This window comes from Bos mutus, chromosome 14, assembly GCF_027580195.1.
Source record: "Bos mutus isolate GX-2022 chromosome 14, NWIPB_WYAK_1.1, whole genome shotgun sequence".
Taxonomy (NCBI): Eukaryota; Metazoa; Chordata; class Mammalia; order Artiodactyla; family Bovidae; genus Bos; species Bos mutus.
Genome location: NC_091630.1, coordinates 34,732,027 through 34,750,937, shown reverse-complemented (window position 1 = coordinate 34,750,937; position 18,911 = coordinate 34,732,027). Strand labels below are relative to the sequence as shown.

General features: G+C 43.6%; 1 protein-coding gene across 1 annotated transcript; it reads right to left on the bottom strand.

The window, feature by feature from the left end:
* Positions 1-12,287: 12,287 nt before the first annotated feature.
* AARD (alanine and arginine rich domain containing protein) lies at positions 12,288-18,562 on the bottom strand. The gene is made up of 2 exons (XM_070382830.1): positions 18,198-18,562; positions 12,288-13,795 (listed from the first exon to the last, which is right to left on the bottom strand). Exons 1-2 carry the CDS (start codon positions 18,513-18,515, stop codon positions 13,652-13,654), a joined length of 462 nt encoding a protein of 153 aa, XP_070238931.1. The 5' UTR covers positions 18,516-18,562; the 3' UTR covers positions 12,288-13,651.
* Between the last annotated feature and the right edge of the window lie 349 nt (positions 18,563-18,911).

Here is an 18,911-nt window from a genome sequence, read left to right as displayed (position 1 = left end):
TCAAGTGGGCCTTAGAAAGCATCACTATGAACAAAGCTAGTGGAGGTGATGGAATTCCAGTTGAGCTATTTCAAATCCTGGAAGATGGTGCTGTGAAAGTGCTGTACTCAATATACCAGCAAATTTGGAAAACTCAGCAGTGGCCACTGGACTGGAAAAGGTCAGTTTTCATTCCAATCCCAAAGAAAGGCCATGCCAAAGAATGCTCAAACTACCGCACAATTGCACTCATCTCACATTCTAGTAAAGTAATGCTCAAAATTCTCCAAGCCAGGCTTCAGCAATATGTGAACCGTGAACTTCCTGATGTTCAAGCTGGTTTTAGAAAAGGCAGAGGAACCAGAGATCAACTTGCCAACATCCACTGGATCATGGAAAAAGCAAGAGAGTTCCAGAAAAACATCGATTTCTGCTTTATTGACTATGCCAAAGCCTTTGACTGTGTGGATCACAATAAACTGTGGAAAATTCTGAGAGAGATGGGAATACCAGACCACCTGATCTGCCTCTTGAGAAATTTCTATGCAGGTCAGGAAGCAACAGTTAGAACTGGACATGGAACAACAGACTGGTTCCAAATAGGAAAAGGAGGACGTCAAGGCTGTATATTGTCACCCTGCTTATTTAACTTATATGCAGAGTACATCATGAGAAACGCTGGACTGGAAGAAGCACAAGCTGGAATCAAGATTGCTGGGAGAAATATCAATAACCTCAGATATGCAGATGACACCACCCTTATGGCAGAAAGTGAAGAGGAACTAAAAAGCCTCTTGATGAAAGTGAGAGTGGAGAGTGAAAAAGTTGGCTTAAAGCTCAACATTCAGAAAACGAAGATCATGGCATCTGGTCCCATCACTTCATGGGAAATAGATGGGGAAACAGTGTCAGACTTTATTTTTTGGGGGCCCCCAAATCACTGCAGATGGTGACTGCAGCCATGAAATTAAAAGACGCTTACTCCTTGGAAGGAAATTTATGACCAACCTAGATAGCATATTCAAAAGCAGAGACATTACTTTGCCAACAAAGGTTTGTCTAGTCAAGGCTATGGTTTTTCCTGTGGTCATGTATGGATGTGAGAGTTGGACTGTGAAGAAGGCTGAGTGCTGAAGAATTGATGCTTTTGAACTGTGGTGTTGGAGAAGACTCTTGAGAGTCCCTTGGACTGCAAGGAGTTCCAACCAGTCCATTCTGAAGGAGATCAGCCCTAGAATTTCTTTGGAAGGAATGATGCTAACGCTGAAACTGCAGTACTTTGGCCACCTCATGCGAAGAGTTGACTCATTGGAAAAGACTCTGATGCTGGGAGGGATTAGGGGCAGGAGGAAAAGGGAACGACAGAGGATGAGATGGCTGGATGGCATCACTGACTCAATGGACGTGAATCTGGGTGAACTCTGGGAGTTGGTGATGGACAGGGAGGCCTTGCATGCTGCGATTCATGGGGTCACAAAGAGTTGGACACAACTGAGTGACTGAACTGAACTGAACTGAACCATCTCAGTCTCCGCTGCCCCCTTCTCCTTATGCCTTCAATCTTGACCAGTGTCAGAGTCTTTTCCAATGAGTTGGCTCTTTGCATCAAGTGGCCAAAATATTGGAGTTTCAGCTTCAGCAACAGGTGGTGGTTTCATCACTAAGTCATGTCTGACTCCTGAGACCCCATGGACTGTAGCCTGCCAGGCTCCTCTGTCCATGGGATTCTCCAGGCAAGAATATTGGAGCGGGTTGCTGTTTCCTTCTCCAGGTCAGCAACAGTAATTCCAATGAATATTCAGGGTTGATTTCCTTTAGGATTGACTGGTTTGATCTCTTGCATTCCAAAGGACTCTCAAGAATCTTCTCCAGCACCACAATTTGATAGCATTGGTTCTTTGACACTCAGTCTTCTTCATGGTCCAATTCTCACATCTGTACATGACTACTAGAAAAACCATAACTTTTACTATATGGATCTTTGTCGGCAAAGTGGTGTCTCTGCTTTTTAATATGCTGTCTAGGTTTGTCATAAGCTTTCCTTCCAAGAAGCAAGCATCTTTTAATTTTGTGGTTGCAGTCTCCCTCCGCAGTGATTTAGGAGCCAAGGAAAATAAAATCTGTCACTGTTTCTACTTTTTCTCCATCTGTTGGCCACTAAGTGATGGGACCAGATGCCATGATCTTTATTATTTGTATCTTGAGTATTAAACTACCTTTTTCACTCTCTTCTTTTATTCTCATCAAGAGGCTCTTCGCTTTCTGCCATTAGAGTGGTATCATCTGCATATCTGAGGTTGTTGATATTTCTCCCGGCAATCTTGATTCAGCTTGTGATTCATCCAGGCCTGCATTTCACATGATGTACTCTGCATAGAAGTTAAATAAGCAGGGTGACAATATACAGCCTGACGTACTCCTTTCCCAGTTTTGAACCAGTCCATTGTTCCATGTAAGGTTCTAACTGTTGCTTCTTGACTCACATACAGGTTTCTCAGGAGATAGGTGAGGTGGTCTGGTATTCCCATTTTTTAAAGAATTTTCCTCAGTTTGTTATGATCCATACAGTCAAAGGCTTTAACTTGTCAATGAAACAAAAATAGATATTTTTCTGGAATTCCCTTGATTTCTCTGTGATCCAGTGAATGTTGGCAATTTAATCTCTGGTTCCTCTGCCTCTTCTATATCTAGTTCTGGAAGTTCTCAATTCACATACTGCTGAAGCCTAGCTTGAAGGATCTTGAGCATAACCTTGCTAACATGTGAAATGAGTGCTCTTATGGTAGTTTGAGGCATTGCCCTCCTTTGGGATTGGAATGAAAACTGACTTTTTCCAGTCCTGTGGAAGTTGGCCTAAACAAATATATGTATACATATAGCTGACTTATTGTTGTACAGCAGAAACTAACACAACATTGCAAAGCAATTATACTCCAATTTCTTAAAATATTGATTCTTGTTTTTAATTATAGCTCTATGAGGTTAATGTTCCATGCTAAAGGCAAAAGTCATCATTCTGGAAAGCCTTCATTGAACCCAATTGTTTTCCAGTTAATGAATTAACACAATGAGCTAACTTATTTTCCTAGGCATATATATATATATATATATATATATATATATATATATAATTTGTCCTTGATAATTCTCTAGAAATAGATTTCAATGTTAGTTGTTGGAAAGCTTAGGCTCAATATTTGACCTATTGCTTAAAAATACTCAAAAATTAATATTTCAAGTACTGATCTTACCCTGGTGTCAATTATCCACCCGGTTTTATTTCTCTTTGTCCCACTTTCTCATTTGTATCTTTATTTCTTCCTTTACATCACATATATCTTTGTAGGTTTCCATAAACAAGATAGATTATTATACATAAATAGAAGAGATTCAACTATATCTTGAATGAATGAGTGAATAAAATAAATTCAAGTTAAAGCCTTTGGCTGTATTTAGCTTTTCTTTCTTCTTTCCATCCTTCCTTCCTTTATTTCATGTTTCCTTTATTTTATTTTCCTTCCTAAGGATATTGAGGAAATCTTAAGGGTATTTATTATTTAAGATACCAGAGCCATGAAAAGTGGGAGCATAAATCAAATCACAAAGTATAGAAGCATTAATATCCTCCACATTCTTTAAGACAAAAAATCAAGAGAGACATCTTCCTAACATTGAACTCTCATTAAAGATGTGAAATCTGCATTTCCCTCAGTTCAAGTGTGGTTGTTTCAATTTCTGTAAAATTCTTCTAGATTCTAACTATTTCAGTTTCTTAGCTAAGTAGACAGAAATTATGAGCACACATATATTATCCCAAAATACTTAGTCAATTATCTTAATGAACTTATAAAGTTGTCTTAAGAATAGCTGAGATATGACTAAATCCAAACATTCAGTATTCCTTACTATTGTGCTGTGTGTGGAAACCTGCCTGTAGACTTCTACAAAAAGGTATATTCCCCCTCCCACCCCATTTTAATATTGGGAAGAGTAAAGGGATTAGAAATAAGAGAGCTAGAATTCTTCTCTGTCATAATAAGAAAGCATAATGTCCAAAAACAACAAAAGAAAGAGGCATTATTTTGAAAGTAAAAGAATTGACAGTGATTTCCTCTGGGATGGTATCAGGGCAGGGGTACCATTTCAGGTATAGGGCACTGAAAGTTTTTGAGTAAGGCTTTTAGACTTTACTGTTTTTATATATTATGTGCATGTATTATTATAATGAAAGTTGAATTTTAAAATATTCTTTAATGGCTACCCTTGCTTTTAAGGTTAAAGTCTGAAAACCAAAGGGAAGCTTGCAACGTTTGTCATCATAAACCCACCTCTCCTTACGACTCAAGCCCTACTCCTCACATCTTATTCTTTCCTTCTAAGTTTCAGTTATACTCCAGTTATACTCCTTATAAGCTCCAGGAGCCTCTTCACCTCCTCCTAGTAGATGATGACTTTGCTCACCCCTTGGCTTTCCATGAGCAGTTGCTTTTGCCAAAGACTGTCTGTTCCTCCTCTTCTCTCCCCAGTCACCTCTTCTGGAAGCCTTCCCCTTCCTGTCTCACCCAGGTTAAGTGTGCTTCCCATTTACTCCCTCAGCACTCTAAATTCTCCCCCGTTACAACATTGATCACATTACACTATAGTATCTTAATGAATTATCTGCCCCCTCATCCAAGGTATAGACCCATGAGAGCTAGAACACCTTCTTCATGTTCTTTCTCCTATGCTTAGCACCAGCAAGATGTTCATTTCAGTGTTGATGTTCAACACATGCCTAGAATAGTGCCTGGCACCCGATAGGCATAACAATAAAGTTAAGTGAAAAAAGGAAGGGAAAGTGGAGGGAGGGAGGGAGAAAAAAAGAATATTTGGACTACTACATTCATGCCTGTCAATTGACCTGAAGGCCAAATTATAAAGTGCAAAGAATTTAAATTTTATATTTTTCTTTTTTTTCTATTCTCTTCTTTAATTGTTCAATACAGATACTCTAAAGGTTAGTGTTTTCATATCACCACCTAAAATAATCCACGCCAAAGAACTGGTGTCAGCATGGTTTCCAAGGGTGATTCCAAAAGCATCAGTTGGAGACAATATGCTTAACCCCAAGAATCTTAAAGATCATTTTGAGTTCAACCTTTGACTTTATAAATGGGGAAATTGAAGCCCAGAGACATCAACAGTTCACCAGATATCACACAGCAGGTTCAACTCAGAGCTGACTCCCATAGCTGGATTTTCTGACTTCCAGAATGGTACTTCCTCCTGGAGGTAATACTGGCCATTTAGAGAGAGTGACATCTTGGGAAGCAGGATGAGGATGATGTTCCCAAAGTCAAACAAGCTTTCTTGCTGCCCCTCAAATTTCAACAGCCTCAAGCAACATACCCCCAGAAGGTTATTGTGGGTTTAATGACTATTTGGCTATGACAACAAGTGGTAAATTATACACCATAAAGAACTCGGTAAGCTGTAGGGTTCAGGGTAAACAATAAACCATCAAGTCATTGGTTGTGCTCTCAGTAACCCGACAATCTCACCTCGAAATCTTGAGGAATTTCTTTGCATGACGATTCCTAAATGAATCCTTTAGAAGTTTAAAGAGACGAGCATCCTTAATACCAATTCAGAAGCAATTTTTGTATAGACTTGATTTTGACTGGTTTTTATTCTTTGGACAGTTTGTTAAACTTCCCTGAAATAAAATTTTAAAGCTGACGAACAGTTTACTGTACTTTGCTGCCAGTTCACTCTTCAAACACGTTAGAAAATTATTTCATTCCAATTATTTCAACTGCTGAAAAATAAAATGGCTTCTCTGACAGAATCAGATAGGTGGTAGGTTCCATAGGCGTTTGGGTATCCCTCATGGAGTGTGTTAAAAGATAAACTGAGACATATTGAAACATTTTAAGAGTTTATTTGAGAAAAAATCAATTTGAAGCAGACAGAATCCAATCTTGCAGATAGGAGCTTGACAAAATGAAAGACTTTTATAGCCAATAGGGAGTAGAAAGAAGGAAGTTCTATTAGGCCAAAAAAAAAAAAAAAAGTGGGTTGGTTATTGCAGGGTCACTTTCTTTTAGGGGATGGCAGGGTTCTATCAGACAAATTACCTGATTAGCGCTGATCACAAGATTACTGGTTGACTGGTTTAAACTTCCATTTCTCAGAGGCCCTAAACTGTAATTGAGTTAAGTCTCAGTTTGATGGCATGGGGCTTAACATAAGTGACTCCATTTTGGACCTGCTGTCTTTCTCTTAACAAGTGTGAGTATGTGGAAATATTTTCATTAGAACCTTTACTGCAGAATTCCAGAGTCTCCACAGCATTAGGGAGAGAGTCTCTCTCAGATGCATTTTACTCTGATATGCTTTGATTGGTCTCCTGTTGCATGAGGTGGGTCCTCATTACAGGCTTTTAAGCAACTAAATGATGCTTCTGGAATCCTTTGCATGTAGCTTCTGATATCTAAGGTTGCAGTCAGATATACATCATCCTGAGCCTTCATCCCAGGAGGTTGTTGGGATTCAGGTGTGTCAGTCAGTGATCCTTCATTGTGTTCATGGAACTAAATACTTAAATAAAAGTGATGAATAATTCAGTTTTATCGATGTTGCTCTTCTATTAGAGATCAAGACTAGCCACAGGTAGGCAGTCTCAGGGCTGGCTCAGGACCTCACTGGTGGCATCAGAACCATTGCTTCTCTTCATCTTGCTGTCTTCCCATCCTCAAAGAGTCCAGGTACCTCCCACCTTGGTCACAGGGTCGCTGCTGCAGGTGCAGGCTTTCCCACCTCATGTGAGAGTGTTCCTCAGCAAGGACATAAGGAGAAAGAGAGCTTACTCCTATTCCTCATTTTGTAGGAAGAGAAAATGGTGCTGTAAAGGTGAAAGTCACTCAGTTGTGTCTGACTCTTTGTGACCCCATGGACTATATAGTCCATGGAATTCTCTAGGCCAGAATGCTGGAGTGGGTAGCCTTTCCCTTCTCCAGGAGATCTTCCCAACCCAGGGATTGAACCCAGGTCTCCCGCATTGCAGGCAGATTCTTACCAGCTGAGCCACAGGGGAAGCCCGGTTCTCAGGAAAACCCCTGCAAATTTCCTTTATGTCTTATTATACAAAACTGGATTTCAAGAGACACTGATGTATAGATCAGTCTTATGGACTCTGTGGGAGAGGGAGAGGGTGGGGAGATTTGGGAGAATAGCAGTGAAACGTGTATAATATCATGTATGAAATGAGTCGCCAGTCCAGGTTCGATGCACGATACTGGATGCTTGGGGCTGGTGCACTGGGACGACCCAGAGGGAGAGGTATATGCGGAGGAGGGAGGAGGAGGGTTCAGGATGGGGACACAGGTATACCTGTGGCAGATTCATTTCTATATTTGGCAAAACTAATACAATATTGTAAAGTTTAAAAATAAAATAAAATTTAAAAAAAATTAATATTTATCTTTAAAAAAAAAAAACAACTGGATTTCATAGCCATCTTAAACTCCCAGAAGATCTGGGGAAAGTGAAACTGTCCTCAGTCTCTCTTGGAATCGGGCGCTTCCAGTAGACAAGAAGGCTGAGCAGGATGTTAGTTAGGTGGGCTGTTAAAATAATAAACACTACTTGAGAGCATTCTAAACACTTCACATACCTTAATCTATGAGATCGCCACAAGTCCATCAGGTGGGTAGGTGTGACTATTATCACTTTATAGAGAAGAAGCAAACTGAACTTCAGCAGTAAAAGCACAATGAGGCATTGAAGAAGCCAAGATTTCCACCTCTGTCACCGGACTCCAGAGACTGCACTCCTAGCTACATATTACACCGCTCTCAGCCTGCCGCGTCCCCCTCAGCAGGCAATCTGCCAGGCTGCTTCCAAAATCTAACACATAAAAGGTCTGAGCAATACTTGTCTCCTTGTGAAGTGCAAATGTGACATTTTCCCTGGCTGCAGTCACAGTGCGGGTGAGAAGAGCAGAGAGGCATCTGAGAGTGACAAGAATTGCTTCCCGTTGTCATCAAGGCTGCCACAGCCAGGGCGTGATGGGGTCAAGGACCGGGAGAGTACAACTCACAGCCCAGGGCCAGTGATTAACAGCCAGCAGCCCGCCTCCCCTCCCCCACCCCAACCACAGGTGTCAGAGGTAAGTGATGGAGGGTCCAGGTACAAGCAGGCAGCATTGGAATAGAGTCTCCAAGTTAGAAAAGTGCTTTAGAGACCACTCCACTCTTCCTCTCATTTTCCAGTAAGTAAAGTTGAAGTCACTCAGTCTGTGTCCGACTCTTTGCAACTCCATAGACTGTAGGCCACCAGGCTCCTCCTCTGGCCATGGAATTCTCTAGGCCAGAACACTGGAGTGGGTAGCCTTTCCCTTCCTCCAGGGGATCTTCCCAACCCAGGGATCGAACCCAGGTCTCCTGCATTGCAAGCAGATTCTTTACCATCTGAGCCACCGGGAAGCTCTCCAATGAGTAAAATGAGGCCCAAACAGAGTGGAGTAGTGTGTTCAGATCACCCAGCTTGTTTATGTAGAATGTAAGGCACAGAATGAGGGCTTTTTTCCAGGTGAAACAGAAAGAACTTAATAGCATGTCCTCAAGGAAGTCTTCTTTGTCTGACCCTTGCAGAAAATATGCCTAGCACCTCGTACAGGCTTCCATTACAGCTGAGCCACAAGGGAAACCCTCGGGAGGATCTCAAAAACCACGCTACACCCAGCCCTGGACCAGAATCTTGACAGTTCCACTCACCTAGCCTCCTTTATACTCATCTCCTCCTCGATAAAATGGATAAAGCAATAGTTCCAATCTCACAGTGTTGCTGGGATGACCAAGTTTTAAATGCACATGGCACTGTGTGCCAGGCAGATTCAGGGGTTGGTAAGTAGCAGTTACTGGTGACTTCATATCTCCCTTGGAGAAGGCAATGGCACCCCACTCCAGTACTCTTGCCTGGAAAATCCCATGGACGGCGGAGCCTGGTAGGCTGCAGTCCATGGGGTCGCTAAGAGTTGGACACGACTGAGCGACTTCACTTTCACTTTTCACTTTCATGCATTGGAGGAGGAAATGGCAACCCACTCCAGTATTCTTGCCTGGAGAATCCCAGGGACGGGGGAGCCTGGTGGGCTGCCGTCTATGGGGTCACACAGAGTCGGACACGACTGAAGTGACTTAGCAGCAGCAGCAGAAGAGGCAACATCACAACAGAGAGCAGGCGGCAGAACGTTAGAGAGTCACAGTGAAGACATGACGAAGAAAAGAGGCACAGGGAAGGTCTGAGTCCAAAAGTGCAGTACGATCATGTAGAACTGAAGATGTAAAAGAAAGAAACACAGGAAGTTAAAGAGCCTTCACCACTCACTCTGTCTCCCAAACCTGCTTCAAGGTTCTTTAACTTGAGCTCCTCAGGTTTTAAATAAGACAGATACTATTTTGACTTGGGGCTTCAGTGGCTCAGCAGTAAAGAACTTGCCTGCCAATGTAGGAGATGTGGGTTTGATCCCTGGGTCTGGAAGATACCCTGGAGAAGGAAATAGCATCCCACTCCAGTACTCTTAACTGGGAGATCCCATGGACAGAGGAGCCTGGTGGGCTACAGTCCACACAGTTGCAAAGAACAGGCATGACTTGGCCACTAAACGACAACCCATTTTGACTAGCTTCTTTTGACAGATCTAAAGAGATTAAAAGCAGTTTACTTTAGGTTAGAAAGCTGGCAAGTGACAGAGCCAGGGCTAAATATCAAGGCCAGATGACTCCAAAATCATGGTCTACGTGCATACCAATCATCATGGGATTAAATAAGCTAATACATACTGTTCCATTCCTGGAACAACACTGGACACAGAAGAGGGTGGCCCAGTGTCATTGCTGGTTTCATTATCATTACATCCCAAGGGTCCCTCCTGCACTGGTCCCAGCACAGAAGGATGGTAGCCGTGTGTTCTTTAAGGAAGAGGTAGAAATTTGTAAGCCCCAGCATTCATCAGAGCCAAGACCCAGAAGCACTGATGGTGCATGGCCCCCTGAGAAGCAGTACCTGGCTCGGGCTGCTATGAGAGGTCCATGCCCATCTCTGAGTTATAGCACCTGGTCCAGGTGAAACAAGAGGTTGCCAGACGCAGAGGTAAGCAGAGTGGCATAGGTTCAACCTGAAACCTACCCATATTTCTAATCTTCCCATAACCTTCGTTAATGACACAGCCAAAGAGGCAGGAGAGGTAGCGACAATGAACGAGAGGAAGCAGCTGGCACCGGACGGCCCTGTGCCAGGCTCAGGGCTGGGAGGGACTCTGGCAGTGATAACAGTGGTGAATACACCAAACTGACGGTTGCCTGTTGGCCCGGCACCCTGCCAGGGCAGGGACCAGGGGAGACGGCATTCTTGCAGTTACACTGGTACAGGCTCAGCCATCCCAGGTTTACCCACAACACACTCTGCCCAGGCTGGTGTTCCAGAAGCACCTGTTATAATAGCAGAAGCAGTCTGGCAAGCAACCAAATGTGGATTCATCCAGGCCACCCGTAAAGGGATTTAATGCCTAACAACCTGTGCAAAGCTCCTAAGTGTCATAATTAATTTGGCACCTCTTCTCTGGTAGGTCCTAACCAGGAACCATAGAGTGAAAGCCTGTTCCCAACTAACATGGTTTCCCCTGTAATTAAAGCTGTGAGAAATCAGCATTTTGGAAAACCTTAACACCGTATTTTCCTCACTTAACTGTTTTCTCAGTTCTCGTCTTTGGCACTCTCTATCCACTACTGGGGTGAACATCTTACGTACTTTGACTCACCCAGTTACTGCTTCCCTGCTGCATCATTTAGGTTATAATTATTTTCTCATTTTCCCCTCCAGCTGGCAGTAGTTTGGTCCCTTCCACCTCGTATTTCTTGAAGATGTCACACAGTTGCTCTCACTTATTTAAACACTCTGAAAAGTGAGGAAGTGTAGCCATTGGAAGTGCATTCCCACATCCTGTAGAAAAGAGTCCCTGTTGTCTATGAGCAGCGAACAGAACCAGAATTCAGCAAACAATAAACAGCTGAGTGCAGTTGCAAAAATACATCTATATATGAACACAATCTGGCTTCTGCTACTTAAAAAAAAAAAAAAAAAAGATGAAGGCTATGGTATGAGAGCAGAATTCACTTCATGAGGGGAAACAAAGCAAAAACATTTAATAGCAATAGTGTCCCATGTATTGAGTTCTCACTGTATCTCTTTGTGTCAGCTAATATCACAAGCCACCTCCTCTAATGAGGGCTTCAAAAAATAAGAGACTTTTGAAACAAAGAGTTTCTTTCTCTGTTTCTCCATCTGTCATTCCTAAAAGATATGGTGATCCAAAGTTTATCACTGAAAGATAGGACAAAAAACTGGTGACCAAGAACTTTACAATAAATTGTGGACTTTTTATCTGACAATGTCAAAAACAATGCATCCATTTTCAAAAGTTCTCTTTTTTAGTTTCTTTTGATTCCCAACAGAGCACATTTAGTGGAATCAAATCATTCACATGAATGCTAACTAACATCAGTTTCTCTGCATTCTGTAAAGAATTGCACTTATAAAGTGAAGCATCCTGAATATCTGCCAAACACAAAATCTCAATAATTTATAAATGTTAAGTTGTAAAATGTACTTTAGAATGACTGCTCCAATATCTGATTAGTCTCTTTTGAAGAACAGATCATGAGGAATTCCACTGCCTCTTTCTTCAGAATTTCTATAACTTTGATGAAGAAACATATATGAAACCTGTTTTACAAATGCAATTTAAGAAATCAGCCTGTATATTTGGAAGGCAGGAGCACATATGCAGAATATCTCAAGAAATCCAGGGACTAGGTCTCAGGATATTGCTGACACCTCATTGACAATGTCCTGGAAGTTGAAACCTAGTGGTACCTCAGTTTCACAGAGAGAAGAAATTAAGTACCAAAGAATTTAAGAATTCATTAATCAGATCAGATCAGTCGCTCAGTCGTGTCCGACTCTGCGACCCCATGAATCGCAGCACGCCAGGCCTCCCTGTCCATCACCAACTCCTGGAGTTCACTGAGACTCACGTCCATCGAGTCAGTGATGCCATCCAGCCATCTCATCCTCCGTCGTCCCCTTCTCCTCCTCCCCCAATCCCTCCCAGCATCAGAGTCTTTTCCAATGAGTCAACTCTTCGCATGAGATGGCAACCCAAAAAAGTTAAGGACAAACTAAAATTTGTTCAGAAAATCCTCAAATCCTCACACACATAAAACTTTGTATTTAAGAGAAAGACCACATCCATTCTGTTCTCCTTTGTCTTCCAGAACTAATTTTTATTGTTAATTAAATGTGCAAATAACCTGCTTTATAAATTAATTTTTACAGATGATTATTATGAATATGGAAACTATTTTTTAAATTAGCTTTATTTTTTGCATCCAGAAGGCAGCACTTTTAAGGCAGAGGTAGCTATTCTAATTCAACATGAGCCCTTTAACTCCTGAAAGCTTAATAACAAAAGAATTGTGTTAGTTAGGAATCTTTGGAGTACAAGTCGTACAACTCCAACTCAGTTGACTTGGCAAAAGGAGATTGTGATAGGAGGCTAGGAGAGAATTTTCATGTATCCTAATGATAGCCAGGACTGGGGATTTAAACAGCTGGACCCCAAAGCCAAGGAAGAGCAGTTCTCTCTCCCCTTTTGGGCTCTCAGGGGTGCCCTTTCAATCTTCTGCAAAAAGCGCAACCTTCTCCCTTGGTAGCCGCCAGCAGCTTCCAAGCCCCTCTGCTGCTTCCACCATCACCTTCTAAGATTCATCTGCTCCCTTAGTTCTAGTTCAAAAGCTCCGGAGAACAATCTGACCAAACCGCCTTAATTCGCATGACTATATCCAAGGTGGTGAGTCACCCTTAATGGCAGACTCTACCTGAAGGGTATGGTTGGAATCCAGGCAGAAGTAATTCTTCAAAAAAATGGGGGTGGGGTGGGGTGCGGAGGGAAGACTACTAAACAGCTGGCTGGGCAGACAAACGAAGTATAATCAAGTAGAACAAAAATTAATGAGACTCTGAGGAAAGTTCAGAAAATCAAGATAGCACAAGAGAAAATGCTGGAAATTGGCACTAAGACATTCTTCCGTACATTCTTCTTCTACACTTGATTTATTTTGGCTGTGCTGGATCTTCATTATTATGGTGGCTTTCTCTACCGGAGGCGAGAGGCTATTGCACAGCGAGTTGCGGCACTCGGGCTGCTTGTTGCAGTGGCTTCTCTTACTGCGGAGCGCGGGCTCAGAGCGTGCAGGTTTCAGCAGTTGCGGTGCGTGGCTCAGCAGCTGCAGCTCGGTGCTTAGTTGCCCCACAGCATGTGGGATCTTCTAGGACGTGGGATCAAACCAGCATTGGCAGGCAGATTCTTATCCACTGGTCCAACAGGTAAGTCTCAGTCCATTCTTTTACTTCTATGTCCCACACAAAACAATACATAACTTTAAAACTTGTCAACACACCATTCTCTCTCTCCCCTCTCATAGCACTGGCACTTCCCCATGGCCTAGAAGATTTTGGTCTAAAAATTGCCCCTAAAATCCTATGCTAAGCATCCATCATGTTACTGTTAGAACTGTTTCAGCGTTGTCTGCATTATTCTTAGGGTTCAAAGCTTCATCTGTGCATTTACTCATTCCAGATTCTGAGCATTATCTTCAGAGCTCTGCGATTCTAATGCAGTTTCCATTTCGTCCTCCTTTTTCAGTTGTTGCATTTTCATGTTTAAATCCAGCAGAGTTCTGGCCAGCTGACGATTCTGGAAACGCATTTCCAGCTGAAAGTTAGAAAGAGAATAAGGGTTTTTATTAGCCTGAGATATGGATCAAATGAACCTGCTCTCTGCACACGAAAAATATAAGGATTTTGTAGGAAGGAAAATAAGACATCAAGAAAGATGTATTTTTCATCTTATTCTCCAGTTCTGACTATTTGGCCTGACTTTAAAACTGACTTTCTATACGACAAGGTAAAATCCAGATATACAAATAGCTTTCGAAATGGCCTTGCAATGAAAACAAAAATAGCTGATACACAGAGCTATCCATTTGAAAAATTCCTGTCCTTGGAAGGCTGTTTCCAAGCAATGGCATGTGATTTGCGAGGAAATCACTTATCTTTATGAGCTTTCTGAGCTCCAGGATAACTGCCCAGGGCCACCTGAGCTTTCAGGACCTGGGCCCATTTACTTGATTACTTGTCATTTCAAGTTCTTAGGATTTTAAACAGCCTCCCTGTTGAGCAAAACATTTAATGACCCCTTAGAGGCACATGTACAGTTATGTGTACTTATAGAATCTAACAATTTTCACTCTAGACTGAAATCTGTTGTAGAGCAAGGTTGATTTATAACCTCCCTCCAATGGGAGTTTGTGAAGGTCCTCATGTATTAAAAGAAAAAATAGATCTTTCGGGCAGTGTACCTAAGAGGCAGTCCAGCATAATCTTTGCATTATAGTTGAAAACTAGTAACCAACTCTGCATATTTCTTCAGTTAGGGTCTTGTTTAATGCAGTTCAGGAGAACCCTGTTCTCTCTGCTGAAAACCCCACATCAACTCCCCATCAGAAATCACCCAAGGGTGACCCAGGACATTCCATTGGTAAAAAGCAAACATGAGTGGTCCCCTCCTAATTTGCAAAATAAAATCATCGGATATAATTTCGTTCAGTTTTCCTCTGACATATTTTTCATTCTTCAGCACTTGGAACCATTTCTCTAATAGCAAGAGTTTGCAGAATAAAGTAAATGAACATCCAGGAAACAAACAGTGACAACACAACCACCAGCACGAGAAGCCCCTACACCCTGCCTACAGGAAGCTTCAGTTCTCCAGTGTGGCACAGAGGCCCTATAAACCTGCCCTGCTCTTCCAGCTTTATCTGCTGGCCCTCTCCACACACACACACACACACACACACCCACACACACCCACACACACACCCACACACCCACACACATACCCACACCCACCCACCCACCCACGAAGCTTCAGTTCTCCAGTGTGGCACAGAGGCCCTATAAACCTGCCCTGCCCTTCCAGCTTTATCTGCTGGCCCTCTCCACACACACACACACCCACACACACACACACACACCCACACCCACACCCACACACCCACCCACCCCTGGGGCAGCTGGTCAGAAATCTTGCCTGTCCTGGAATAAACACGTCATACTGAGCCACATCTTCTGCCCTTTCTTCCCCTTGCCACCCACTTCCCGTTGAGCCCAGCCAAATGCCAGCTCTTCTTAGAAGCCCTCTCTGTCTCATCTTATCTGTGCCTCCACAGCATTCTGTACGTGTCCCTCTCCTAGCACACAGCCTACACTAAACTGATGATTTTGAGCACAAAGTCTGTTCCTATCCTTAACTGTATCCTTAACCATGGGTGCACTGCCTGTGCATACAACATGTTGGGTTCTCTGTGTATTTGTTTAAAGACTGAGTGAAGGAATGAATAAATGGATGAACTGATGAATACCCATCCTGTACTTTCATGCCAAGAATCAGTTAAATTATTGATAATAGCTTACCATCTAAGTTAAAAAAAAAAAAAGTACGTGTAACTCATAATTCTTTAGGAAATCTGAACACCAATGGTTCCTTAATTTTCTCTCCTCATGGATCCATTGAGAATCTAATGAAAACTATTAACTCACTCTGGGGAAAGATGTGAATTTTATGTGCACACAAAGCTTGGCATACAATTTGAAGTATATAGAACCCCTGAAATTCACACACAAGCTCCCAGAATTCAACCCATCCCATTAAGAAGACCAATTCAAACAAGTAATAGCATAAATGACATCTCAAAAATAGCAACATGAAAATAAATGAAAACAAAAATAGCAACGTCTGTAAACTAACTGAGCCTGTTCATCATTGTTCCTTACACAAATACCACCCTAACAAATAAGGTGTGGATGGGTGTCAAGTCCTACAGAAATCTGGCTAAGAGACCATTATCAGAAATGGCTTGTTCTGGCTAGTGTGATAATGTTAGGGATCCACACTCTCTTGCTGCTTCTTCATGACTGGTCACATACAACAATGAAGTGGTGGCCAAGACAATGACCATGGTCTGTGTCTCGGGAACACAGCATCTGTGTGACAATCTCTGCCTCTTTCCAGCAAAACCCTTGATCTTTCATGCCTATGTATCTGCCATTTGAGGGGGCACAACCAAAAAACAGTAAAAGCCAGTCTGAATAGTGTCTATATTCTAGGCACTTCCTGTAACATTTATCTTGTATAATACTTAGAGCCATTCTATGGGTTTATTATCTCCATTTTACAGATGAAACCTAAACTTGCTAATTAGCATTCCTAAGGTAACAGGAACAATAAGAGCAGAGACTGTAAATATTAATGCTGGGCTGTGAACCGTCACCTGTTTGAAATTTTATTTTCTGCTTTATCCCCACCCTGGTACATTACTTGCTTAAAACTCCTGGTGGAGTGACTAGTTAGAAGCTAAAGTTCAACTGTCTCGGAGCTTCTTGAATATACTTTCTTCGCCTGATTTAAATATGAGTCAACTGAGGTATGATGGGGTGACACCCCAGGTCAGCAGCAGAGGGTTGGCTCAGCCCAGTCTCCGCCATCCAGTTGGCATCCTGACCCACAGCATGCCCATCCAGGCCATCTCTTCTAATAAGGGGTTTCACCCACCCACTGCTCAGGTGTTGGAAGAAAATCATGTTTCTTTGATAGTGAAGTGAAGTCGCTCAGTCATGTCTGCGACCCCATGAACAGCAGCCTACCAGGCTCTGGGTCCATGGGATTTTCCAGGCCAGAATAATGGAGTGGACTGCCATTTCCTTCTCCAGGGGATCTTCCCAACCCAGGGATCGAAACCCGGGTCTCCTGCATTGCAGACAGATGCTTTATGTCTGAGCCACTATATGGCTGGGTCAAAATTAATACATTCTTTGTCAAATTCAAATTGTTAACACAGGTAAAATTAAATGAAAATTTAATGTACTACCTTCTTGCCCTTCTTAAACATAGAAACAAGGTAAAGTTTTAAGTTTCAGACAATTAACTGATGGTTGAATCAGTTCTAAAGTAGGTAGTGCTTACTATTTTATTAGCATGCAATGCAAAAGAGTATAACTTTCCAAATCTCCACTATGCATATTCATGGTGATGGTGGTTTAGTCGCTAAATTGTGCCCAACTCTTGGGACCCCATGGACTATGCAGCCTACCAGGCTCCTCTGTCCATGGAATTTCCCAGGCAAGAATACTGGAGTGGGTTGCCATTCCCATCTCCAAGGGATTTTCCCGACCGAGGGATTGAACTGGGTCTCCTGGGAAGATATCCTGGAGAAGGAAATGGCAACCCACTCCAGTACTCCTGCCTGGAGAATCCCAGGGACGGAGCCTGGTAGGCTACAGTCCACGGGGTCGCAAAGAGTCGGACACGACTGAGCGACTTCACTTCATTTCACTTCTTACATTGCAGCTGTATTCTTTACCGCTGAACCACCAGATTCCCACGCATAATAATAAGTAGCACCATTTTAAAGCTTAAATTGCTCTTATTTCAAATTTTGCCTAACTCGAAAATGGTTTAAATTACAAAACAGTAACTAAACTATTTACCTACTGTTCTCCTGCCTAATGTTAAAAAGCTACAATTTTACAAAATTCCTTATTACCATTTCCATTTCCTGTTTTCTGAATTCTTACCAAGGAGAAAGGAAATAGTAAAACTTGCAGAATAAAAGAAACATTTGCTAATGGACTCGCTCAACCCATCCCCTAAGTTTATTTCATTGAAATTTCCGCCCCAGCCCCTTTCATGCTCAAACACTGTAAGTGCCGTAGAGGGAACTTTCTATCTGGTAGAAAAAAAATAGAGAACAAGCTGAGGAGGAGTGGTTGCGGGGGTCTTGGCTGTGTCACCAGTAGACTCAGCCCTCACCAGAGACAGTCAGCTAGCACCTGGGCTCTGCAGAACTGGTTCCCTCCCGGATGCTGCCTGGGAGGCAGTAGCATCAGTGCCGTCGGGAACCCAGCTCGCCCGCGCTGCACGGCCTCACCGTCTGCCCGGGAAAAGCTGCCCTCGGCCTCCCCAGTCCGCGGTGGGGCACGTGCGCGGCCTACAGCCGAGGGCCCCGGGCGAGGACCAAGGCGAGGTGGCCCCGAGAGCCCGCCGCGGGCACGCTCACCAGCTCGGCGCGCAGCCCGGCCAGGGCGCTCTCCACGCGCGCCCGGCTCTGCGCCTCCCGCGCCGCCGCCTCTTCCCGCAAACGCCTGGAGCTGCCGCGCAGCACCGCCCGCTGGAAGGCGCGCACCAGCCGCCGCTTGAGCTCGTCCAGCCGCGGACCGGCGGCCTGGGCCTCCTCCGGGCCGTCCACGCCCCTGCCGCCTTCGAGGAAGCCTCGTGAGGGACGCAGGGTGGAGGACCGGAGCCCGGCCGCGTGGAGGATGTTGTGGGGCCCCCGGGAGGGGCCCTCTCTGCGGCGGCCGGAGTCCTCTAGGCCCATCTCAGAGGTGCCGGCTCCCAGGCTCCAGAGCTGTATGGCAAAGGGTTTCTTTCCAAGTGTGAGAATTAGGGCGGGTGACGACGGGGGCGGGGAAACGCGTGGGACGGGGCTATCGCTTGCTACTCAGAGGCGCTCCACTCCTACAGCCTCACGTCTGTCCTTCCCTCCTTAGCGGCAGAAGGAAGTGTGTTCCCATGACCCCGAGAAGAGTTTTCAACTGGATCCCTTTTTCTCGCTCCTTGAGTGTCATTCCAAGGAGAGACTGAAGTCCACCCAAGTAGGTGGAAGTGAGGTCCGGATGGAACGTCTGAGACCCAGGTTGCTTTGATTATTTAATATTTCAGAAGCCCTTAAAATGTTTTTCTCTGGCTTTCTACTTTACGGCCAGGCATTGTG